The 26,755-nt window shown below is 38.4% G+C and overlaps 1 protein-coding gene and 1 pseudogene across 9 annotated transcripts; one reads left to right on the top strand and one right to left on the bottom strand.

The window, feature by feature from the left end:
* Nucleotides 1-40: 40 nt before the first annotated feature.
* LOC103421066 (uncharacterized) lies at nt 41-26,103 on the bottom strand. Of its 9 annotated transcripts, none has more exons than XR_011581395.1 (5): nt 3,304-3,705; nt 2,010-2,216; nt 1,690-1,924; nt 1,248-1,300; nt 41-1,094 (listed from the first exon to the last, which is right to left on the bottom strand). XR_011581395.1 is itself a non-coding variant. In XM_070822471.1 (5 exons), exons 4-5 carry the CDS (start codon nt 1,239-1,241, stop codon nt 420-422), a joined length of 687 nt encoding a protein of 228 aa, XP_070678572.1. In that variant the 5' UTR covers nt 1,242-1,300; nt 1,690-1,924; nt 2,010-2,216; nt 3,304-3,605; the 3' UTR covers nt 41-419. The 9 variants fall into 9 exon arrangements, 4 of the variants coding, with proteins under 4 accessions (XP_070678572.1, XP_070678573.1, XP_070678571.1 ...); XR_011581396.1 differs by having other exon boundaries at nt 1,690-1,910; nt 3,304-3,677; XM_070822471.1 differs by having other exon boundaries at nt 1,230-1,300; nt 3,304-3,605.
* On the top strand, nt 16,852-24,155 carry LOC103436205 (disease resistance protein RPV1-like; annotated as a pseudogene).
* Nucleotides 26,104-26,755: the final 652 nt, after the last annotated feature.

Genomic DNA, 26,755 nt, shown 5'->3' with positions numbered 1-26,755 from the left:
ACCGGCAAAAAACAGTGTTCTTGTTTGAACAAAAGAAAGATCAGCAGAACAAATTTTATTAAGGGGGTAAAATATTACAGCAAATTAAGGTCGAAAAAAGAAAGGCACAGCCCCAGTTTAATAATACAATCATAAAATTTGTAACAACGATAAAACTATAGGGGTCTTCGCTTCAATAGGACTAGGAACATTCCTAAATTACGGAGAAAAATTATAAGCTAAAGGAAAAAAAGAATGAAGACAAGGCGAGATGCATATACAAAGAAATGAAATACAAAAGACACATTACAGGCACAGTGATTTCAAAGCATAAAACTTGGCCACGGCCCGTAACACCCACGATAGAAAGGCTTGGAACGGCGAATAACAGACACTAAAACGAAGCAGAGCAACTACCTGGCTAAAATGCACTCCAATGATCAGAGTCTTTTTTGGAGTCTCCAATGACGTCCGGAAAGGCCCTGAAGACCCAAATGGGTCCGAGTCTCTTCTTGGAGTGAATGATGTCCTAGATGGAGAGGACCGAAATGCGTCCAAGTCTCCTCTTGATGTTTGACTGTCAATGATGTCCTAAATGGCGCTGCTGAAAACCCAAAAAAATCTGATTCTTTTCTTGGAGTTTGACTGTCCAGTGACGTCCGAAATGGACCTGAAGATCCGAAGGGGTCTGAGTCTCTTCTTTGAGTTTGACTGTCCAGCGATGACCTAAATGGCGCCGAAGAGCCAAAAGGGTCTGGGATGTCATCAAATGTTGGAAAACCATTACCCTGATCAAAATCTCTACTGCTGCGCATAGAATCAAATCTTCCGAGTGTTTCTGGTTGAGGAAAAAATCCAGTATCTTGTGTGCTTCTGAACGAATCAAACCTAGAGAAGGTGTCAAATGAAGTTTCTGAGCTATCCTTGTACCTTGGCGGTGAATACCCTGAATTGAAGGCTAAGAGTGGTGTGCTAGGAACAGAATCGTCGAAAGTAAAAGGGCGGCTCTTTTGGGAAAAGCCACCACCTTGTGATGACCCAGTCCTGATAGGGTTGAGGCCGAACTCCCCAGGGCCGGAAAAGTAGTGATCCTTATTACTCTCCTGATCCATATCCTACATCAGACACGATTAAGAGCAGTTCCAGCACAATCAGCATGCCAGCAATAACAACAAATATAAAACCACAAAAACAGAAAGCTTGAAACTGCTACGTAACCGACATGCTATTAGAAAAGAAAGCGGATTTACAAGTTCCTGCATTTTGACCTGGAAATATTCAATTTTCTCTCTAGCATCCAAAATTTCTTTATCCAGTTCTACTGCAAAGAACAAACGGAATCGCATCAAAAGGTTGAGAAAAGACAACTGAGAATGGAGCAAAACTGCAATAAAGTATAATGAAAGCTTATCAAAAAGAAAGTATAATGAATGCCATGCACTAAAAACATGGGAAGTGCCAATCATTAAGATTACTAATACAAAAGAACCGATCATGAACTTCAAAAACCGAACAGCCTCCCTACTTAAACTTGATCAAAATCTTCTCCACGGAAATGAGCGATATTAAGAACAAAGTAAAACCCACAATCACAAGAATCCCAAGTCTTTCGGATTTTGTTATGATTTGACACTTATCAGGAAGTAACATGCACACAAAACTTTGTTGTTCAAGCTGAAAAAATTGGGGAAACATTAAAGTTCTAAGTACCTTTTTTTATCAGCTTCAGTTGCTTCTTTGAATTTTGAGTTCAGTGAGTTAACCTCCTATGTACTCAGTTGATTTACAAGATGTTTCTCCAATTCTGGTACTCTAGGTTTCTGCTGATTGGCCTGCTGCTTTTCCTCAGCATGAGAAGGAGCAACTGGCTTCAGTGGCCTTCCTCCAGCTGGGGTTGCCATGTGCCAAGCACCAGGACCAAGGATCGGTTGCTGTTGTTATAAGCCTTTTAAAATAAGAAACTATTCTCCATCAAAGAAAGACATATGGTTTAAAGAAAAAATAAAGTAATTTGTTTTACGGATGAATACCAGATGCAGGTCTCCAGGCTACATTGCAGCATTGGAGTAATTATTTGCAGGTTGAAAAATATTGGATAAATCAAGCATAACATTGTTTGGTAGCACTGCTGGAAGAGGGCATCCCTAAACTCTCCATCAAATATAGGCAACACAAAACTCTCTGACAGAAAGCATGCTTATCCTGATCGGATAAATCCCACACCTGCTTTAAAACCTCTGACAGATGTCAACAAGAGCATAAAGTTAAGAGTGGGGGAACTTATAGCTTCCAAAAGTTATGTTTGTCGTCATACTATATAGGTGCATAACTGTAACAATGGACAGTGTCCATGCCTGCACAATCAGCTCAAAGAAGTGCACTACATGAGCTTTTAACACACCCTGAAGTTTCATATGCGATAACGACATGTTCTCTTTCAAGATAATGTGGCATGATGGATGGTCATTCTATCAATCTAGAGTCCTAAACTGCACGTTCAGACATGACTCAATTTAATAGTACTTATGGATGATTGTATGTCAATTGGCCAGCCTAAAATTACTCCCAATTACAAATAAAATTTTATATCTACAAAATATTTTTGGCATCAAGTAAGTTTTTATATAAAAACACAAACACATCATGCAAAGAATGAAAATCCACCAGCAAAGCATTTAGCAGAAAAATATGCTTGATCCAGCCCGTTGTGTTCAGGAATTCAAGCTAAATGCTACGAACTAAACATTGTCAGTCATCCACCACCCAAAAGAGGAAAAATAACAACTTTAACTCCGGGTTAGGGAGAGTACAAGTTTTGCAAAGATGCATCAGTTCAGTTACATTACAAGTACAATATTGTAATGTAATAAACAATCCTAGGTCAATCCTTGGGTCATATAACACATTTCTAAAGTCTGCTTACCACCTAAGGTCGAATGGATACACCAGAAAATAAATTAATGACATGATAACATAACTCTCTCAACCTCACTATCTGCAGTATAAATCCTTCATCTACTTATTTTCTACCATTTGAACATCAATTCCGCATTTATACTAACATGAAATAAAAATCTCATCTTAGATCAGAGAAGTACGACATCCCGACCTCACATTAACCACTTCAACTACAATCAGACTACAAATTCAAAATCAATCTGATTTGGAACACATTTCCACCAGCATCAGATCCCGATCAACCACTATAATAACACAAATATAATCATACACACTACAATACACATCCAATTATACATATATATACAAGAATATACATATGTGTATATATATATATAGAGAGAGAGAGAGAGAGAGAGAGCATACCTGCGCAAGGACCAGTTTGGGGAGACCGGAGCCCTGGAAGAAAGCGACGGCTTCATTGCCACTAATCCGGCCATCGGGGTCCAAATCGGCTCGTCGGAAATACGCATCGAAGAGATCCACATTCGCCGATTGTTTCTGCGCCGACGCCATCGCCACCGTCTGATTGTTTCGCGCGCTGAGGCTACCGTACGCGCAAGGAGCGCCGGGGAGAATCGGAAAACCACGAATTCGGAGGACGAATATTTCAATGCCTTAGAAAACGACGACGGACAACGGGGATTTGGTTGCCCTTCTTCTCCGATTAGGAGGACAATCAGAAGACGACGGAGCACTAACAGATGCCAATAGTTTGAGGGAAAGGACGATGGTCGTTAATCGATTTTTCCTATCGATTTTTTGCGACAAAAGCGGTATTATTGTGATATTTCAAAACTGCCACTGGCTCTAATTTTCGGCTCTGGAACAAGAAGAATCGAAGAAGATCAAAGAACAAAATTTAATATGAGGTGCGTAGAACATTTTCATACATTTCCACGCACCTTCATAGATTTAATACTTGTTCATCCAATTAGTATTCTGAATAAATTTACAACTAGTAATGAAATTAAGGTAACGTGCTTTTTTCTTTTCTTAACTATGATATTTCAGCCCATGGAACGCTTTTCTCAAGCTTAGATTGTATCCCAATCAATAATCAAGCAAAATGCAGAATTTTGATATTACATGTTAGTTCTGATCCATTTTTAAAAATCATATGCATGGTACACGAAAATATCTTTTTGGCAGTAAAGAACAAAGAAGGCTGAATTATTGAACAACAATGTGAAACGTTGGGACATAAAAAACAAAATATTTTTTTTATGTGTATTATACTATATGAATAGCTTAATATATTCTATAACATGTGTCATTTGTTCGTGATCATAAAGATGTAAATAGATTTTGATATGGATGCAAATAAATTTTACCATATTCCACACATTTTCTTATGACCTCTTGATAGTCTCGAAAATAGAAGTGGCAAATTAACTTATTAGATTATTAATGGATAATTATTAAGATCCGTTTAGTTTGATTTCATTATAATGTAATATGATGGGAAGATTGGTAGTGATGATGATTGTGTATACCTTATTATGGTGAAATCAAACTAAATAGGTTTTAGACTCTTAATGGTTATCCATTAATAATCTAATAGATTGGTTTGCCACCTGTGCTCAAAATGGCAATTCCAAATCTTTAGGCGATCTCCAATAGTGAAGAACTATTGCTAGCACTCCATGATTATGTAGTGTGAAATTCACTTGTTTTTATTTTTTCTAGGAATTAAAGCATCACTTGTAGCTTGGATTTGGCTTGTAGCTTAACATCGTAGGTTTGACATTCATTGGCTTATATGTTAAACGAGTAGGCTTTGATATTTAAGAAGGCTGATTTCACATCTAGCTTAAACAACTTCTATTTGTTCTTTGCAGCCAGTGCAATTAGAGTCCTAATTGTGTCTAACCTTGCAACAGGTGCAAATGTTTCATTATAATCTACCCCAAACTTTTGTGCATAGCCTTTTGCAACAAGTCTAGCTTTGTTCTTTTGAACTGAGCCATCTAAGTTCAACTTTGTTTTGTACACCCATTTTCAGCCCAATCACAGGTTTATCAGATGGTATTTTCACTAGTTCCCAAGTCTTATTTTTCTCAATCATCCCAATTTCATCTTCCATTGCCTTCTTCCATGCGTCATCTTGTGCAGCTTCATTATAGCACTCTGGTTCAATGATACACACATGACATCTTTCATAAATCTCGCTCAAACTTCTATATCTCAGTGGAGTATCATCAGACTGAGGTGTAGAAATTGCATTGCTTGATGCACCTGAGACATTAATTGGAGAGTCTTCAGTTTGAATTTGAGAACCTCTAGATATAACTTGTTCCATAGAATCTGGACCTTCATCAACTTCTTTCATTTCCAGAGATTCATTTGCAGAAAATGGAATGCATACTTCATTGACTTTATGTTTCTCCCAATCCCACTTGCCATTCTCATAAAAAATCATATCCCTTGAGAGTATCACCTTTTGTGTTTTAGGATTAAGCACTTTATACCCTTTCTCAAAAGTGCCATATCCAATGAAGATACCAATGACACTAGTTTCCTCCAGTTTATGTCTCAGATTTCCTGGAATAAGAAAGTAACACACTAAGCCAAACACTCTAAGGTGCTTAATTCCAGGTTTTCTTCCACTGAACTTCTCAAAAGGTGTCACATTCTTCAATGCTTTTGTAGGGCATCTGTTTAGTAAATACACATATGTGTTCACTGCCTTACCGGCTTACCCCACAGATTATAGGGAATCCCTTTATCATGCAACATGCATTTTGCCATTCCCACTATAGTTATGTTCTTCCTCTCTTCAACTCCATTATGTTGGGGAGAATATGCAACAGTGAGTTGTCTCTCTAATCCCAAAGATTTACAGACCTTTTCAAATTCACTTGAATTGAATTCTCCACCCCTATCTATTCTCAATTTCCTCACAGAATAACCACTTTGAAGCTCAACCATAGCCTTGAACTTCTTGAACACATGGAAGACTTCTGACTTGTGTTTCATGAAATAGATCCAACACATCCTCGAGTAGTCATCAATGAATGTAATGAAGTATCTATTTCCACTCATTGTTGGTGTTTGCATGAGGCCACATACATTTGAGTGTATCAGCTCTAGTGGCATCCTTACTTTCCAAGTTGATTCTCTTGGAAAAGACTTCTTGTGATTCTTTCCCAATGCACATCATTGGCACACACCTTCACAGTCATGCATCACAGGTAGTCCAATAACCATATTATGTTCCTGCAACTGCTTGAAACTCTTATAATTGAGGTGTCCAAGTCTTCTATGCCACATTGTAGCACACTGATGCACACTAGCCTTCAACACCAATTGATCATTAGATTTGAAAACCAATGGAAAACACCTGTTCCCTTTTTGCTTCACACTAACCACCAAGTTTGTCAATGTCCTGTCATTAAAGATATCCACCTTATAGTCACCAAACACAAGGAAATATCCATGCTCAGTCATCTATCTAACACTGAGTAGGTTCTCTGCAAGTCCAGGTACTAGCATGACTTCTCTTATATGTCTTTTTCCCTTCTCAGTATCAATAACAAGAGTTCTTTTGCCCTTCACATCAACAAGAACTCATGTGCCAACTTGCACTTTTGCTCTAACACCTTTATCAATGTCTACAAGTAGATATTCTCTAGAGGTCATATGTTACTACATCCACTGTCAATATACCATATGTCACTCACAACTTTTACTTCAGTTGTTTGCTTAACCAGGAAAAGATTTCCAGGTTCCTCCACTTTGTTTACGAAGTTCCCTTGCTGAACATTCTTATTAAGATTGCAAATCCTGGCAATATGACCAAGTTTGCCACACTTGTGACATTTAACCTTCCTTTTCAGCCAACACTCTCCATAGTGTAGCCTATCACAGTATACGCAAGCACCACCAGTGTTGCTAGTTTCATTCCTTACACCTGAAGTGAACTTGTTGTTCCACTACTTTCCTTTAAACTTGAAATTCTTCTGAAATTTTGTTCCACCAGCATTGGTATTTTGATTACCAAATTTACTAGTCTTGGACGAGATATCCAAACTAGCAAATGCATGGTGAAAGCGTGAGGTCAGCAGGTATGAGACGATAAAGAAACGCACTTGGGAGTAGCATTTGATCACTTTTATTTTCCTACTGCCCAACCAACCCCCTCAAGTCGTGAATGAGAGGCGCTTGGGAGTAGTGTTTGGTCACTTTTGGTCACTTATTTTTTCAAGGTGCTTGGAACACGGAATGATACATTAGGTGTCATTATATAAATAGTGAGATATTTGTGTTAAAAATTTAACAACTTAAAAAATAAAATTTTCCACCATTTTTATAATAACACGTGATATACTACCCGTGTTCAGGTAACAATGAAAAATTTCTCCATGTCGTGAATGAGAAGCCCCCTCTCTCTCTAAACATTACCGTATTTATTGTCTCTTTTTCTTAACACCTTCCCACATTCAATAAATCCCACCCCAACAACATCCCTTCTTTTTTTTTGTAATAAACGATATTATCTACACTAAGGTAAGAGGGTTGACTAAATCTCACAATGAGCTAACAATAATATAGTTCAAATTTGACTGTGACGAGAATAAAAAAGCCCTATGCATGTTAGTTTTGATTCATTTCTAAAAATCAATAATCAAGTGAAAAGCAGAAGTTCTATATTGCATGTTAGGTTTGAACTATTTCTAAAAATCCTATGCAGGTACAAGAAAATCATAATTTTGACAGTAAAGAGGAAAGAATAGTGAAATACTAAACAATAACGTGAAAAGTTGGGACGTAGAAAACAAGATGTTTCTATGTGTATTATAACTATATGAATGGCTTACTGTATTCTATAACATGTATCATTTGTTCATTATTGAACATAAGAATATAAATCGATTTTGATATGGATGTAAATAAATTTTAACATGTTCCACACATTTAACAAAGTTTTAAAACTCAAAGTGTGGTGCGAGCTCAATGGCTTTTTTGTACTTAAAGCGCATAAGGCTGCGAAGGGGGGCTACTGTGTGTTTGCCACTACTGTGTGACTTGTGAGTAGTTAGCTAGCTTTAATAAAAGGTATGAACCGATGATGATGTGCCCTTAATTTGTCTTTCTTCTTCATTTCCATTTCTTTCCCATCATCTCTTTGGATATTTTCTTGGAGGCTTCGTATTCGGAGCACCATAACTTTGTGCAAGTAGTCAAATCAAGTCAACTGATACAATTGCAGAACTAAAATATAATCTAGTCTCTGCAGGCAACTGCTCTATCTTCCCTTGCTTGCTTCCCAATTTCTACCCGTGCCTTCGCTTAGTTTAGTGCCTAAAGAGAAGGAGAGAGATGGAGTGCACCCTAATCACTTACTTAGGCCAAGGCACATAATTTTAGGCAAAGTTCTTGATTCTCTTATGATCTCTTGATAGCTTTAAAAATAGAGATGGCAAATCAACCTATTAGATTATTAATGGGTAATCATTAAGATCTGTTTAGTTTGATTTCACTTTAATATGATGTTTGATTTCCCCATAATATGATGGTGAGATTGGTAGTAATGATGATTGTGTAATTGGTCTGGAAGATGTGTTGAGAGACAAACAGTTTCCTTAGTTCCTCAAATTAGTTTACTGTCTCGGGTGGAAAACGACAATACCAGTTTAGAGATCCGCCAGAAAAGGTGGAAAGGAAGAGAAGACATCGCTCTTCGTCGGTGTGCATCTGATATGCCATGGTGGACTCAAAGAGGTTAAGGTGTTCAATCGGGTCTTCCCTTCCAGTATAGAGTTGTAAACCAAGCTTTTGTTTTGTCTTCACTTGAAGGGGGTGTCGAGGATCCTCCTTGTGAGAAGGCCAGGCCTGGGTTGGTTCCAGTCAGGTTTCTCGCCATGACGTTCGGCCTTCAACTTGTTTACTTCCTTAAGAAGCTGTAGGACAAAGGGGTCCTGAGTGGAGTCATGTACCACTGGAATTTTGTTCCGTAAGTCTCCATCGTCTCTCGGAAGTAGGAAAGTTTGAGCAAGAGCGTGTGATTTTTTCTTGGACTCGCCGTACTGACTTCTAAGGCTAGTCTGTCGGAATACCTCCGAGTCCCCTGTACCTTCATGTTCCTCTAGGACCTGTCGTTCCTTCCTTAAATGGGCAGCTGGCCTAGGTCGTGGGAGGGGACCGAGTCTTTCAGAAACCCTTGGGTCATTGATCTTCGAGCTTATGTGGAGGGGATTCTCTCGACGTTGCTTTAGAAAGTCTTGGCAGTTACAATAAAAGGCTTTCGATCCTTCCAACCCTTATGCAAGGAGGTGTCTTCCTCCACTTCTCCTGCTTCGGATCAAAGCAGCTGGGTTGAGAGAAGTCTCATGTTGATTAATGTTTTGATGATTAGCTCGCTCCTCATCAGAGATACCCATGTTGAAAGAAGGTGACCCTCCGTGTTGGAGGGCACCCAGATGATGGTTGATGTCCACATGGGCAACAAGTTCGCATGTTTGAGTACGCCTAGTTTTGTGGAATGTCTCGAAGAGCTTCTCATATTGTTCTTGGAGGATCTTATTCTTTATTGCTATCTTGTTGTTCTGAGCCTCCAGCTCCTCGACTTTAGCTTGAAGAACGAGCTTCTTTCCTTCCTTCTTTCGTTGTTTCATCCTAGGTGCAAGAAGGGTGTCATTCTGTGTGTCGTGGCTTCCTTCGATCCCCATGTTGGAGAGGGATGCCTGGCTAAAAGAGAGTGTACGAATGGTGGAAACCAACTTGACAAAGCTGAAGAGAGTGGGAATAAGTGTCGTTCCTACAGACGGCGCCGAATGTTGATGCACAAAATCGATGAAGACTTTGGTACAACAGAAAGTGTTAAGTTTGTGACATTCGCTAGATTGCTTTGGTCACTAGTGTGGATAAGTATGTAAATGGATAGAGACAGGGAAGCAAACACAAGATGTACGTGGTTCACCCAGATTGGCTACGTCCAAAGAGTAGAAGAGTTCTCATTCGTTGTGAAGGGTTTACACAAGTACATAGGTTCAAGCTCTCCTTTAGTGAGTACTAGTGAATGATTTAGTACAAATGACATTAGGGATTATTGTGGGAGAATAATCTCATTTTATAGAATAGAGTTTCTAGCTTTGTTCTGACCTTGACACGTGTTATGCTGTGATTGGCCTTTGATGTTGACACGTGTCGCCCTATGTATGCTTTTATTTAAATTTTGGTTGTGTGGTTTTTGCATGGTGAGATATATGAGGAGTGATGAAGGAGCTATATGAAGTGACGAATGAGCTACATTCACTGTATGTACAAAAGGGAAGATGCTTTTATCAACACATCTTCAAAACAATTCAAGTTTGCATTTCGGAGTTTGAGGACTAGTGTTAATATGTTCAAACACATATCTTAGGTTTGTAATAAATGTACTGGCATTTCCACATTGATCTTATATAATTGTTTTATTAAAGATAATACAAAATATTTTTTGAACAATGCTCAGTGGAATTTTTACCATAAAGCATATATTTCTTACCTCAATTCCCATTGGAAATGTCTTTCATTTTATTTTTTCCAGTGAGGTGTTTTAAGATAACCCTATTGTATAGAAAATAATATTTGCGACAGCCTAGAGCAGTATTTAAGGGTCAGAGATTATAATTGTGACGATTGTACACTCTCACAAATATAGATTATTTTGTTCCAAAAGGATTTTCTAACACAATTGTTTGGTGACACACCCCGATCTGAAATGTCAACTAGGACTCCGAATCAAGTTATGTTGGCCGACACCTGGAAGGTGACGAAGCCATAAAGTGTAGTGATGTGGAAAATGTGAATAAATTTAAACCTAAAAGTGCCTAAATACAAGAGTGCGCTGTGAGTAAGAATAAACCCAATTCACACATGATGACAGAGCATAAGTACAATATAGTAAAATAGGATGAGAATTATACCATTAATGGTAATCGTCTACACCAAGATTTGCCAATAATCCTCGTCGGTACGAAAACTCTGCTACTAGAACCTGGAGGGGCGAAAAACAAGGATGAGTGGGCTTGGAAATAAAGTTTTAATAAAAACATTTTGAAAATGTTATAACCCCTCACCGTAAAACCTGTACAATTCCCAGAAAATACTACGTAAGTATAATAATCAATGCTCAAGGTAATGAAAATAGAAGCATGCCATGTTATAACATTTCAGCACTACTATATGTAAGCCAGATGTGCAATCGATCTAAACTAACATGCCAGTCGGAGTCACCCAATGTGACCTATACGACTGGACCTATAGCTCATCAATCTGGCTAGCAAACGAGTCAAAGTCACCTAGTGTGACATGTACGACAGGCTGGGTATAAATATGTACGCTCAAGTGCTATGATCACGTAAAGGCTATGCGATAAATTGTGGGTCACCTACGAGTCAGAACCACATATTGTAGTCTGTACGACATGCTAGCACTAGACTTGGATCCAAGGTGAGCGTGCGGTGTGAGAGGTGAACAATCACATGAAGGCTAGCCCTGGCCTCGGACGGGAGCACTAATACCAAGGTGCAGCCATGATGAGCTCTAAATAAATGTATGCATACCAACGCAATACAACCCATTCAATCACATAATACTCACTTGAACCTCACCTGAGTCTCCTCAGCATCACATCATACAATTCACAAGTATAACAATGCAATATTTAAAATATAAAATTATTTAATCATGATATGATATGCATAACTCAGTTCAAAGCATGCATAACTCAGTTCAAAGCATTTGTGGAAACTATAAAGTTTATATATATATATATATATATATACACACACACACACACACTATAAAAAGGAAAAATACTCACTCACCTGAGGTCCGCGCTACAACTTCCTAGCACGAATATCGAGGCGTTACGAATGATCGTCTCCTAGAACAAATATTCAGTCACGTCTCATAATTCTTATTGATAGAACATGTAACTTGATCCGGAAGATCCACATCTCAAATTTCCGATATGTAACTTCCAAAGATCCACATTATGCTTCTAAAACATCATACTAAAGTTTCATTACGATCCAACAGTTGGATCTCCGCCAATTGTAAACTCAAGTGACGGTCAACGTTTTATTTTATGAACTTATAAATTCAATTCAGGAAGATCCGTATGTCGGATTCCCGATCCGTAAGTTCCTATGATCTTCAAATATTACATACTATAACATATTAAGGTTTAGTGACGGTCCAACGGTCGGATCATCGATTGCTATACTATTCAAGTGGCGGACCTTAATAGAACTAAGTTCAAACGACGGAAATTTCATCAATCGGACTTCACATATGAAATTGAAGTATTAAATTTAGCCTAGAAAGGTCAGGGGATGCCTCAACCCACGCGTCGCCACCACACGTGGCAGTCGGCCCCCCTCAAATTTTACAGGCACGTAGAGTAAAAAACATATGGGGAACAATTTATATACATGGGCTGAGGTCCAATTCGGCTGGGAAATGCTCCAATTTGTCTCAAACCAGTCGAAAACCCTAGAAATTGGGTGTGGTTCAATTCGACGAATTTGCAGCTCTGATGTCCCTAAACTTGTTTGGGCCTTGCTCCTGACCTCCAGAGAAGGTGAACGAGGGTGGTGGTCGACAATGATGGTTGCAGAATCGGTGGATCACCATCGTCGTGGCTTTGGGACACCCACGACGAAACTCATCGTGAAACGGGACCTTATCCGCTCAAATAGTTGGTGATCAATGAAGGAGGAGGGGCGTGAGGGTGTTTTCAGGTGATGGGGAGTCCTGATTCGTGGGAAAAAGGGTGCAATGTCGCAGGAAAACTACTCGGGATGTCCAGGTTTAAGTCTGATCGAAGGCTGGGTCGAGGGGATCCGGCCTTGGTTGGATGCTTTCCCCCTTCTCTCCTTTCCCTCCTTGTTTTCTCCTCCCATTAGTCCATCTCTCTCCCCTCATCTCCAACTGATTTACCCCCTCTTCTCTAATTGGGCAGCCAATGCTCTTTCTTCTTTCTCCCTTCTTCCTCCGTTTCTTCTTCTTTTTCCCTCATTTCTTACCAAAGATAATCTTAAAATAATATAATAGTACTTATAAAAATATATAAAATAATAAATGGTAATACCGTTACTCCAAATCCGCTTTTAAAATTTATAAAAACTAAAAATTAGGGACAGGTCAAAACATTTGGTCGGAACAACATCACAAAAAACATGTCGTCTTTTGGAAAGTAATTTGGATAACTATATAAGTATTTGCAACCATATTTCCATGACAAAAATAAAATAAGTTTGCCATTTCGAAAATTCATTTCTAACGAAAAACGAACGACTAACGACAAGTCTTGTGCATCGATAATAAAGTATTTTTGATAGCTGGCATGAAAAAAAGTATTTCCAACGAGACAATTTTCGACACCCAATGAGAGCTTTTTCCCGTCGGAAATAAGTATTTGTGATGGCAAAATGTCGATTCCGATGACATTTAACCCTCGCTAATGACAATTTGTCTTGTAGTGGTTCAACGAGCTTGCGTTTTAAGAAGGTTTTAGGAAGCACGTCTAAGGCCTCATCATCCTCGTCGTCTTCTTCCTCAACCATCCCTTATGGAGGTCCAAAATTGGTAGGCTTGGTAGTCTTTATTGATATGTATAAGTAATGAATGAGCACTAAATTAAACCTATTAGTGACACGTTATATGATTTGTAAATTTGGTTTACATATTACTCATTTAAAAGGTTAGACCTGAATTTGAACAAATGTTTAGAAATTGCAACCCACATAGCTACTAGCTAGTAATTAAAAGAAATTAACAACCAAATAGAAATTCGTAAAAATTGAAAGAATAAGCATGCACATAGATTTCAAAGCACATAATCCACTAGTTCTAGTTAAATTTCTTGACTATTTAACCAAATGTTGAAATTAACAACCAAATGTTTGTACCATACTTGACTAATCCCAAAACTACCGAGTACCGGTCAACGTTATACCGTTAAGGACCCAAAAGAGTTTCCCTCCAACTAGGAGGCCAATCACAGCACGGCACATGTCGACATCAGAAGCCAATCATAGCGCGACACGTGTCAACATCAGAAGCCAATCACAACACGACACGTGTCAATGTTAGAACAAAGCTAGAAACTCTCTTCTATAAAAGGAGATCATTCTCCCACAATATTTCCTAATGTCATTTGTACTAAATCATTCACTAGTACTCACTAAAAGAGAGCTTAAACCTATGTACTTGTGTAAACCCTTCACAATTAATGAGAACTCCTCTACTCCGTGGACTTAACCAATCTGGGTGAATCATGTACATCTTGTGTTTGCTTCCCTGTCTCTATCCATTTACATACTTATCCACACTAGTGACAAGAGCAATCTAGCGAAGGTCACAAACTTGACACTTTCTGTTGTACCAAAGTCCTCACTGATTTTGTGCATCAACAGATATGTATAAGTAATGAATGAGCACTAAATTAAACCTATTAGTGACACGTCATATGATTTGTAAATTTGGTTTACATATTACTCATTTAAAAGGTTAGACCTGAATTTGAACAAATGTTTAGAAATTGCAACCCACATAGCTATTAGCTAGTAATTTAAAAAGAAATTAACAACCAAATAGAAATTTGTAAAAATTGAAAGAATAAGCATGCATATAGATTTCAAAGCACAAAATCCACTAGTTCTAGTTAAATTTCTTGACTATTTAACCAAATTTTAAATATATATATTCTTATGAAAACATATATGAATATACTGCCATAATAATTTTGGTGCCCCCATTTCTTTTGGACCTTGAACGGTCATCCAACCCGCACTGTGCCTGGGCCGGTCCTGACTATATTCATGAGAATATAAGTGCACCGAATTGGTATCAAAATGTATGGACAAATATACTAAAATTAAAGAAAAGATGAGAAAACAAAATATTAAAATTTTTCCCAAATAAATGGTTTGATTTGTTGTGGGAGGCTTGGAGTGCGGAAACAAATGTATGGTGAACGCGTGAGGTGAGCAGGTATGAGATAATAAGGAAACGCGTTTGGGAGTAGTGTTTGGTCTCTTCTTTTTCTCGAACCTATGGCTAAATTTGTAAACAAAATATGCAAATTAGATAATGTGTCACTAATAAAAATAAGTACGTTTATCAACTTTTAAATCCTAACTAATCACTAACTTTTATATCATTTAATTTATAAATTTTTATCTATAATTTGATATTATTACCCCTACTGTATTTATCGTCTCTCTTTATTGACACCTTCTTGCAATCAATGAACCCCACCCCACCATCGCCCACTTTTTCAAATTTTAATCCAAAAATTTGAACCTCCAGCCCAGCCCAGCCCAGCCCACCCCATTCTCATTGCACGCCACCATCTGAATCCCTCCCAGCCTTTAACAGAAAAAAAAACTCTCCAAAGTATAAACCTTGAAAAAGAAAAAGAAAAAAATGGGTTCTAATTCTAGTCAATGGCCTATGAAGCTGTTAGTACTTAGTTGGGCAAAAGTCTATGACATAATTACTATGAGGATTTATGACATAATTAATAGTGTATGATTGACTTACCATAACTATTATAGTGATTTTTCGGTTGTACATAAATGTTTTTTCTCTTATTTGGTCATGTCAAAGAAGAATAAGTGCGTAAAGTATGGCGGCAGATGTGCTTACGTCGCGGGATTGTACGGAGATGTGTGATGTTGTTTGGGCTGATCGGCCCCCATCTTCGTTAGCTTTTGTTTTGAACAATGATGGACTTCCTTGTCCTCATTAGGCGGGGTAGGCAGTGCTCGGGGGTGACGCTTCCACTTGGTTGTAGCGTCTCGCTTTCTCTGATCTTCCTTGCTCTGCCTTCTTTGCTTTTTCAAGCTATGCTATTTGCCTTTCTTAGGCTTTCCTGTTTTCTTTGGCCTCTATGCCCGTGGAATGCTACTCCTTGTTCTCCAACAAAAAAAAAAGAAGAAGAATAAGTGCGTCAAGTAAGGCCCCATCGCATGTGACACAGATTGTCTGCCCTTCCACTTCCAGTGCCCTTCCGTGCCCTCATGTTTTATGTGGTCACAGTTAAGGCACGTTAACATTTTATATTTTTTTTAAGAGATAATAAAACAAAATTGAATAGTAATATAAAATGTTGACGTGACTTAACCGTGATCACACTAACAGGAGGGCACGGGAGAGCACCGAAAGTGAGAGAGCAGACAATTCTTGTCCCATCGCATGTGCCCCTTTTATGACCATTTACCATTGATTTTGAATATTGCACATTCATTAAGGTACCGTTTAATACGTGGGACGGGACGAAACGGAGTGAGACGAAGCGTTCCGTCCCACGTTTGGTGTGCCTAAAACGGGTGGAACGTGATGTTCCACGGAACGAATTTTGGGTGAATTTTTGTTCCGGCTCACTCCCTGGAACGACTCATTCCACATCCGTGGAACACAAAATTATAACCTATCCGTCTTCTTCTTCTTCCTCCTTGTTTCCATCCGAGGGCATCTTTGCTCCCTCTTCGTTTTGTCCCTTCCTGTCCCGTCCCGTCTCGTCCCGTCCCGTCCCGTCCCGTCCTGTCTGCATACCAGACGATACCTAAGGCCCCATCCCATGTGTCCTCCACTAGCACTAGGAAACTTCCTCCATCAGGAGGAGCTGGATTCAATTCCATCTTTCTTTCTTTAATTCCTCCACTAGGGATTTTCTTCCGTTTGAAAGCACATAGTTTCTGCGCAATTATATTTTTTTTGTTTACTCCTTTATGATTTTCTTCGAAAGTGTGTATATTTTACTGAAAGATGCTCTACAAAAAATGCTTTTGGGCAGTTTCCAAAAAAAAAAGCTTTTGGGCAAACTTTTCTTTTGATTAATTATATTTAAAAGAAAATTTTAAAGTAGTAGCAGTATCAATTATCAAATATTTTTAAGTATGTGAAAGTGACTAATCCTTGTCTCTCCAATTTTTCAATTTTTGTCCTCCCTGGAACCTTTGCAATTTTGTGCACATACCTAATAAGAACTACAATTTCAATTTTTCTATGGTAAACTCTGATCTCTCCGATCTAGAGATAAGAGGGATGGAGTTGATTGGGTTCATTCAAGTTTTCAACATCATCGTCATCGCCATCGGGACTCTGTTTTACATGTGCTGCAGATCCTTAACATTTTCTTCTTCGTCTTCGTCTTCTGGGTCTGATTCTGTTGTAGCTGATTCTACTGTTGTTGCTGATGATGATGTTGCTGATTATATCCCCCCACTTCTAGAAAAGTACGATGTGTTTATCAGCTTCAGAGGAAAGGACACTCGCTGTACTTTTACCTGTCATCTTCATGAAGCCTTAGTTCAAAAGAAAATTGAAACCTACATAGATAACAATCTTAAGAGAGGAGAAGAAATCGGACCTGCTCTTCTAGAGGCAATCAAGAAATCTAAGATTTGGGTGATCATTTTCTCAAAAAACTATGCTACTTCCGCATGGTGTTTGGATGAGCTTGTGCATATAATCGAATGCAACAAAAAAAGAGAAGGCCAGTTCGTGATACCCATTTTTTACCATACCGATGTATCGGATGTACGAGACCAACAGGGGACTTATGCGGCTGCATTTGCTAAACACCAAAGTATCGACAAGGTGGACAAGTGGAAAGAGGCTTTGAAGAATGCAGCCAATATATCTGGGTTTCCTCATCCAAAAAACGCAGGGTAACAAACTAACTCTTTAATTAACGTGTACAAAATTTTAAATTTTCTTTAAACCTGTGACGATTGATTTCTGCTAAGATTTTGTAAGGTATATTTAAGATTAACTATTGCTTTCCTTCATAATCATATATACATTTATATATATATATATATATATATATATATATATATATATATATATATATATGCCAGGACGGATGCCGATTTAATTAAGAAAGTTGTAAAGGATATTTGGACCAAATTGGCTCGCGAATCATCCTGCGATTTAGAGGGCATGGTTGGAATTGAAAGCAGCATCAAGAAAGTTGAAGAGCTATTGGACATTCATTCACAGGACGGTTGCATTACTGTAGGTATTTGGGGAATGGGTGGTATTGGCAAGACCACCATTGCTGAAGCCGTATTTCACAAACACTCTTCTAAATTCGAGGCCTGTTGTTTTCTTAGAAATGTTCCAGAAACAGATCAAAAAAGTGGGCTAGAAAACTTGGAAAAAACACTTCTTAAGGAGATATTAAAGGAAGAAGGTCTATCCATAGGATCAGATATTGTTCGAGATAGGCTCAGCAATACAAAGGTCCTCATTGTTCTTGATGATGTAAGTGATTCAACGAAAATGGAACGTTTAGCTGGCAAGGGTCTTCGGTATGGCGATGGAAGTAGAATCATTATCACAAGTAGAGATAGGAGAACATTTACTGTTGAAGAAGGTAAGATCTACAAGGTTGAGGGATTAAAACCACTTGACGCTCTTCAGTTCTTCTATTTGCGTGCTTTAAAAAATAACAGTACTCCTGGAACAGATTTTAAGGAGTTCGCAGAAAAGGCGGTTTATTACGCCCGAGGCGTTCCTTTAGCTCTTAAGCTTCTGGGGTCCTCATTCCTATATTGTGAGAGCATAGAAGACTGGGAAAATGAATTGGACAAATTGGAAGAAAGTCGCAATGAAGATGTTCAAAGAGTGTTGAAACTAAGTTATGATCGATTGGGAAGATATGAGAAGGAGATATTTTTGGATATAGCATGTTTTCATAAAGGGATGGATGTGAATGAGGTAAAAAAAAGGTTAGCTATCCGTACACGCTCCGTGGCAGCCAGAATTAAAGTTCTCATTGATATGTCTCTCATATCAGTTAATTCAAAATGGGGACGAGAAACTATAGAGATGCATGATCTGCTTGAAGAATTGGGAAGGACAATTGTTCTGGAACAAGGTATTGAAGATCCCGGTAAACGTAGTAGGTTGTTCAACGATGAGGATGTTTTTCATGTAATGAAAAGTAACACGGTAAGAGCCAAACAACAACAACAATAACAACAACAAAGCCTTTTCCCACTAAGTGGGGTCGGCTATATGAATCCTAGAACGCCATTGCGCTCGGTTTTGTGTCATGTCCTCCGTTAGATCCAAGTACTCTAAGTCTTTTCTTAGAGTCTCTTCCAAAGTTGTCCTAGGTCTTCCTCTACCCCTTCGGCCCTGAACCTCTGTCCCGTAGTCACATCTTCGAACCGGAGCGTCAGTCGGCCTTCTTTGCACATGTCCAAAATCACCGGAGCCGATTTTCTCTCATCTTTCCTACAATTTCGGCTACTCCTACTTTACCTCGGATATCCTCATTCCCAATCTTATCCTTTCTCGTGTGCCCACACATCCCACGAAGCATCCTCATCTCCGCTACATCCATTTTGTGTACGTGTTGATGCTTCACCACCCAACATTCTGTGCCATACAACATCGCTAGCCTTATTGCCGTCCTATAAAATTTTCCCTTGAGCTTCAGTGGCCTACGACGGTTACACAACACGCCGGATGCACTCTTTCCATCCAGCTCGTATTCTATGGTTGAGATCTCCATCTAATTCTCCGTTCTCTTGCAAGATAGATCCTAGGTAGCGAAAACGATCGCTTTTTGTGATCTTCGCTAGATTGCTCCGGTCATTAGTGTGGATAAGTATATAACTGGATAGAGATAGGAAAGCAAACACAAGATGTACGTGGTTCACCCAGATTGGCTACGTCCACGGAATAGAAGAGTTCTCATTAATTGTGAAGGGTTTACACAAGTACATAGGTTCAAGCTCTCATTTAGTGAGTACAAGTGAAATGCATTTAAGAGCCAAATGCATTTAATTTTTTGCTTTTCTATTTTTAAGAAAAAAAACAAATAGCATACTTTAGATTAACACACCAAAGTAAAACTCATTTATATTATTTTGTTACAATTATCTTGGATATTTCACTAGACACTTTTACATCATTACCATCGCAAATACTCTTAAGATTATGATAAAGCATCTACTGCAGCATCTAATCTTGATGCCCATTGGAATTTCAAATCTGAAACTCGTTAGGATAATAATCTTTCAGATATTCTTAAACACTTTGTAAAGAGTGTCATTACTTGTACAACTCTCATGTAAAGTTATGTAAATCAATACATACACACTGCTCTTTTTCAAACACTTATAGATTATTCTACAACTTTTTAGAATTCTTTTTCCAAATGTGCATTACATTTTAACATGTTCAATATATATACATATATATCTATATATTCACATTTAAACTTTGCTCTCATTGTCAGGAGACTCCAAATGTTCAAGCCATAAAGTTTAATTGGTCTCAGTGTAAAGAGCAACCATTTGAACGTGCAGACTTCAAAGTGATGTCTAACCTAAAATTGCTAATTGTTGATTACTATCCTGGCCATCCCCACAAATTCACAACTTCTCTAGACCTTCCCAATTCTCTTCGTTATCTTCGCTGGTGGAATTATCTGTTGGAATCTTTGCCGTCAAAGTTTTCTCCGGAAAATCTAGTTGAGCTTCATATGCCATATAGCCAAGTTAAGAAGCTTTGGAAAAAAGACCAGGTATATTACATGCCTATTTTAATTCTTTTATGAAATTAAGTGTAGAAATTATATTAATTCTTCATATTTCTATTTAATTTGTTGCAAATACTTGTCAACTTAGAAGTTATCGATCTGCATGACTCTCAGTATCTAATTGAAGCTCCAAATCTATCTGGGAGTCTAAAAATTGTGAACATAAATCTCTCTCGTTGTGCACGTTTGGTTGAAATTCCTGGGTGTTTTCAACATCTCCACAAGCTTACTCATCTTCGTTTTGGACACTGCACCAGTCTCAAGTATCTTCCAGAGATGCCAGGAAGTATTAAATACTTAGATTTACAAAGCAGTGGTATAAAGGAGTTGCCTAAATCAGTTTGGTCTAACGAAAATATTTCCTACTTGAATATAAGTCATTGCAAAGACCTTGAGAAACTTCCAAGCAACAGGTGTAAACTGAAAGTCTCTGGTTGTTTTAATCTAGATGGCTGCACATCTCTTCGCAAGTTTTCTGAGCTTCCCAGGGATATAAGTAAATTATCATTGGTTGATTGCAAGAGACTTGAAAAATTCCCAGAGATCTTGGAGCCAATGGGACATATGGTGTGTCTTAGTTTGCGAGGGACAGCTGTCGAAATGCTTCCTTCGTCTATTGGAAATCTAATTAGTCTTCAAACTTTAGACCTTAGTGGCTGCAAGCACCTTTTGAGTCTACCAACCAACATTTGTAAGTTGAAATATCTGGAGGAACTCAATCTCTCTGGCTGCTCTGAACTTGAAAAATTCCCAGAGATCTTGGAGCCAATGGGACATATGGTGTGTCTTAGTTTGCGAGGGACAGCTGTCGAAATGCTTCCTTCGTCTATTGGAAATCTAATTAGTCTTCAAACTTTAGACCTTAGTGGCTGCAAGCACCTTTTGAGTCTACCAACCAACATTTGTAAGTTGAAATATCTGGAGGAACTCAATCTCTCTGGCTGCTCTGAACTTGAAAAATTCCCAGAGATCTTGGAGCCAATGGAACATTTGGTGTCTCTTAGTTTGCAAGGGACAGCTGTCGAAATGCTTCCTTCGTCTATTGGAAATCTAATTAGTCTTTAAACTTTAGACCTTAGTGGCTGCAAGCACCTTGTGAGTCTACCAACCAACATTTGTAAGTTGAAATATCTGGAGGAACTCAATCTCTCTGGCTGCTCTGAACTTGAAAAATTCCCAGAGATCTTGGAGCCAATGGAACATTTGGTGTCTCTTAGTTTGCAAGGGACAGCTGTCGAAATGCTTCCTTCGTCTATTGGAAATCTAATTAGTCTTCAAACTTTAGACCTTAGTGGCTGCAAGCACCTTGTGAGTCTACCAACCAACATTTGTAAGTTGAAATATCTGGAGGAACTGAATCTCTCTGGCTGCTCTGAACTTAAAAAATTCCCAGAGATCTTGGAGCCAATGGAACATTTGGTGTCTCTTAGTTTGCATGGGACAGCTGTCGAAATGCTCCCTTCGTCTATTGGAAATCTAATTAGGCTTCAAACTTTATACCTTAGTGGCTGCAAGCACCTTAAGGATGTCGAAACAAGTCTCGACTTGTATGCCTGTCCGGAATTCAAAATATTGCCTTCCAGCTCTCTCGGTTCTCTCTCCTTAAAGGGCTTTGTTGGAAATGAAAGCTGCATCGAGCGGATGGAATCGCTATTATACATTCATTCACAGGACACTTGCTTATCTGTAGGTATCTGGGGCATGGGTGGTATTGGCAAGACCACCCTTGCTAAAACTATATTTCACAAACTCTCTTCTAAATTCGAAGCTTCTTGTTTTGTTAAGAATGTTACGGAGAACTCAGAACAAGCAAATGGACTAGATCATTTGGAAAAAACACTTCTTAAGGAGATATTAAAGGAAGAAGGTCTATCCATAGGATCAACTTTGGTTCGAGAAAGGCTCAGCCGCACAAAGGTCCTCATTGTTCTTGATGATGTGAGTAGTTCAATACAAATGAAACGTTTAGCTGGCGATCGTCTTCGGTATGGCACTGGAAGTAGAATCATTATAACAAGTAGAGATAGGGGCACACTTAGGCAAACTGTTGAAAAGGATAATATCTACGAGGTTGAGGTACTAAAACCGGATGACGCTCTTCAGCTCTTCTGTTCGTGTGCTTTCAAGAATAACAGTACTCGTAGAACAGATTATAAGGAGTTGGCAGAAAAGGTGGTGGCTTATGCCAAAGGCGTTCCTTTAGCTCTTAAAGTTCTGGGGTCCTTGTTCTTCAATTGCAAGAGCAAAGAAGAATGGGAAGATGAATTCAACAAATTGAAACGATTTCCCAGTAGAGATATTCGGAAAGTGTTGAGAATAAGTTATGATAGATTGGGAGAAAATGAGAAGGAGATATTTCTGGAAATAGCATGTTTTCTTAAAGGGAAGTCTGTGGTTGAGGTAAAACGAATGTTAGATGTTCGTGGATTCTTTGCGACACCTGGAATTAGAATTCTCATTGAGATGTCTCTCATATCAATTGATTCAGAAATGGAAACCATAGAGATGGACGATGAAATGGGAAGGGAAACCATAGAGCTGCACGATTTGCTACAAAAAATGGGAAGGAAAATTGTTCAAGAACAAGGTATTAAAGATCCCGGTAAACGGAGTAGGTTGTTCAATGATGAGGATGTCTATCGTGTATTGAGGAGTAAAACGGTAAGAGCCAAATGCATTCAATTTTTTTCTTTTCTTTTTTTTAGAAAATAAAAATTACAAACTTGAGATGATAAAAGAACAAAGTAAAACTAATTTATAATAAAGAAGTGAGATTGTTAAAAGATGAATTTGATTGAATATTTATTGTGTTAGGAAGTGTTTGGAATATGAACAAATGTTTGTTTATTTAGACAAGTAGAGGATGATACAATTATGTTGGATATTTGACTAGACTAAGACACTTGTACATGATTACTATCGCAAATACTCTTTGTTCCAAATGTGCGTTACATTTTAATATGTTTATATTCACATTTAAATTTTCTTCTTATTCTCAGGAAACTCCAAATGTTGAAGGCATACAGGTTGATTGGTATAATCTTCAAGAGCGACCATTGAAACGTGCAAACTTCAAAAAGATGTCTAACCTAATAATGCTAATTGTGGATGGTGGCTACAAATTCAACGCTTCTCTAGACCTTCCCGATTCTCTTCGTTATCTTGACTGGTTTCAATATCCACTGGAATTTTTGCCGTCAAATTTTTCTCCGGAAAATCTAGTTGAGCTTCATATGCCAGGTGGCCAAGTTAAGAAGCTTTGGAAAGAAGAGCAGGTATATTATATTATATGCCTATTTTAATTCTAGTATCAAATCAAGTGTTGAAATTATATTAATTCTTTATATTTCTATTTACTATTGATACAGAGACTTGTCAACTTACAAGTGATCGATATGCATGACTCTAGATATCTAACTGAAGTTCCAAATCTCTCTAGAAGTCTAAAAATTGTGAACATAAATCTCCGTGGCTGTGTAAGTTTGGTTGAAATTCCTAGGTATTTTCAACATCTTGACAAGCTCACTCGTCTTGATCTTGGAGGTTGCACCAGTCTCAAGTATCTTCCAGAGATGCCAGGAAATATTCAATACTTAAATTTACAATACAGTGGTTTACAGGTGTAAGCTGAAAGTCTAGATGAATGCACATCTCTTTGCGAGTTTTCTGCATTAAAAAGAAAGTATAATGAATGCCAAATTTGTACTTTGATAGCTCACTTGTCTGTCCAAGAGAAAAGACTGACAAATAGGCAAGGCTTGGACTAACAAATAAGGGGAAGAGATCCTCTCCGGATCTAAACATTCAGAACTCAGGGATCAAATGATTCGGGTCTTAAAAATTTGATCCAACAGTTAAAAGAAGAGAAGTTAATCAAAACTTTTAAAAGCCACAATAGTTTTTTGCTGTAAGATCAAATTTTAAAGGTCTGAATGAATTGATCCCGGAGCTCCGGATGTTTTGATCTGGAGAGGATCTCTTTCCACAAATAGGCAAGGCTTTTATTATTTTAACATTGTTTATTTATTGTAACGCGCAAATTATTAACAAGTTGTAATATCCTATTTGTCATCTTTACAACTTGATTTTCAAGTTCAACGGCATCTTGAAATTCGCCTAAAACGCAATCCAATCATCAGACACAAAAACAAAGAAAACAACTACCCGACTAAAACGCAATCCAATCATCAGTCTTTTCTTGGAGTCTCTGTACGGAAAGGCCCTGAAGACCCAAAAAAATATGATTCTCTTCTCGGAGTTTGACTGTCCAGCGATGACCTAAATGGCGCCGAAGAGCCAAAAGGGTCTGGGATGTCATCAAATGTTGGAAAACCATTACCCTAATCAAAATCTCTACTGCTGCGCATAGAATCAAATCTTCCGAGTGTTTCTGGTTGGGGGAAAATCCAGTATCTTGCGTGCTTCTGAAGGAATCAAACCTAGGGAAGGTGTCAAATGAAGGTTCTGAACTATCCTTGTACCTTGGCGGTGAGTATCCTGAATTGAAGGCTGGGAGTGGTGTTCAGGGACAGAATCGTCGAAAGTAAAAGGGCGGCTCTTCTGGGAAAAGCCACCTCCTTGTGATGACCCAGTCCTGATAGGGTTGAGGCCGAACTCCCCAGGGCCAGAAAAGTAGTGATCCTTACTCTCCTGATCCACATCCTACATCACACATGATTAGAGCAGTTACAGCACAATCCAGCATGCCAGCAATAACAAAAATGAAACTGCAAAAACAAAAAGCTTGATGGTGCTACGTAACCGGCGTGCTATTAGAAAAGAAGGTGGATTCACTGGAACTAGAATTAAATTTTTTTTTTCCCCAGAGGAAGAAACCTACAATATCGTAGCCGCTCATGGTTATTTTGGCCAATTTATCTTCCCCTTCACTATTTTTAACAATGATAAATATATTGATTAACCCGGAATCCGTCAATATTCCAAAAATGTGCGCAATATGACACCATCTCTTGTCAACGTTAACACAAAAATAATCTTGATTAACCAAGATCCAATGCTTAAATCAGAGTCCCCTCCAATGTGCAGTTAATTGCACCAAGAACAATCCTGCAACCCATTCTTCGCCATATTTGGTTGAAATACCCGTACTACTAACAGATTTACATGATAAACCATCAGAACTGGAAACATGGTGAAGATAGAAACTGTTCAAGCATTGGTAAAATTCCCAGGACCTCCTTTAATAACTAAACAACTCAGCAAGCATAACGACACTTGAGGCAACTCTTGAAACAAAAGATAAATGATCACCGCCACAAACAACTAGGTGGTATTAACAGCAATCATGGAGCAAGACACAGTCGCATAAATACAAGGTCAAAGAATTGATTTCTATTAAATAAACACTGAATGCACTCGAAAATTCAAAAAAGAAAACTGAATGTAGTACAATATCAGCTTACCTTGGTGGTACTAACTGCATTGAAACCCCACACCGAATCAACGTCATCATTAGGGTCAAATGTCCCCCATGCTGGCTCATCGAAACCATTGTCACCAGAAAACAGAGACCCAGCACCCCCATGATCATCATTGCACATGAAAGTTTAGAATTCCAATGATATTGCAGGTACCAGAGTATCTTAAATATGTAGAAAACTTAAGATCTAGAAGTATACCTTTGAGATTCCTTATCACGGGGTGAGGCATATGCGCCTGTTGTCTTTCCATACTTCGAATCTGAAAATTCTCTAGATGGGATATGCTGCTCCATTTTCAAAGACCTTATCATCCGCATTTTGAGGCTTTTCTGACTGTACATCAACTTTAGGTGAAGCAGCAGTTGTTGGACTCTCAACTGAGGGAGCTTTTTCTTTCTGAACTGATGATGATTTCTGTTTTGGAGGCGCCAAGACATGTGACACATCAAGAGCGAGCTCCTTGACAAAAGTGAATCCTGAAAAGTAAACTTGTGAATCAGTCACCTCGAATGGTTAAAACTCTTGAACAGGTTGGCAAACCACAGCCAGACGACAAAGAACCTACATAGCAGGCAATATGATCCATTTACCGCAAGGTGAAAAGGTAAAAGGAATCCAAGTGCTACCAGAAATTTATTATCTCAGAGACAATAATGGACCTATAATAATTCATTTTTGCCGTACCTTCGTCTTCAAACATATCCTGATTCTCATGCCAGTAAGCAGCTCCTTCTTGGATGCCAGGTTATAAAATTTCAGATTACAAAATGCAATGTAGTACAAATACTGCAGCAGTGAACAATAACGAAAAAGAAAATGA

Source organism: Malus domestica, chromosome 05 (genome assembly GCF_042453785.1).
Source record: "Malus domestica chromosome 05, GDT2T_hap1".
In the NCBI taxonomy this organism is placed as follows: domain Eukaryota; kingdom Viridiplantae; phylum Streptophyta; class Magnoliopsida; order Rosales; family Rosaceae; genus Malus; species Malus domestica.
Note: the sequence above shows the minus strand (reverse complement) of the source record. Positions and strands in the feature narration are given on the sequence as shown.

Coding starts and splice junctions, on each gene's coding strand:
- LOC103421066 (XM_070822470.1), bottom strand. CDS start 26,055: ATGTGCAATGATGATCATGGGGGTGCTGGGTCTCTGTTTTCTGGTGAC. Junction 1,095..25,917: donor ATGCAGTTAGTACCACCAAG/GTAAGCTGATAT, acceptor TGTCTGATGTAG/GATATGGATCAGGAGAGTAA.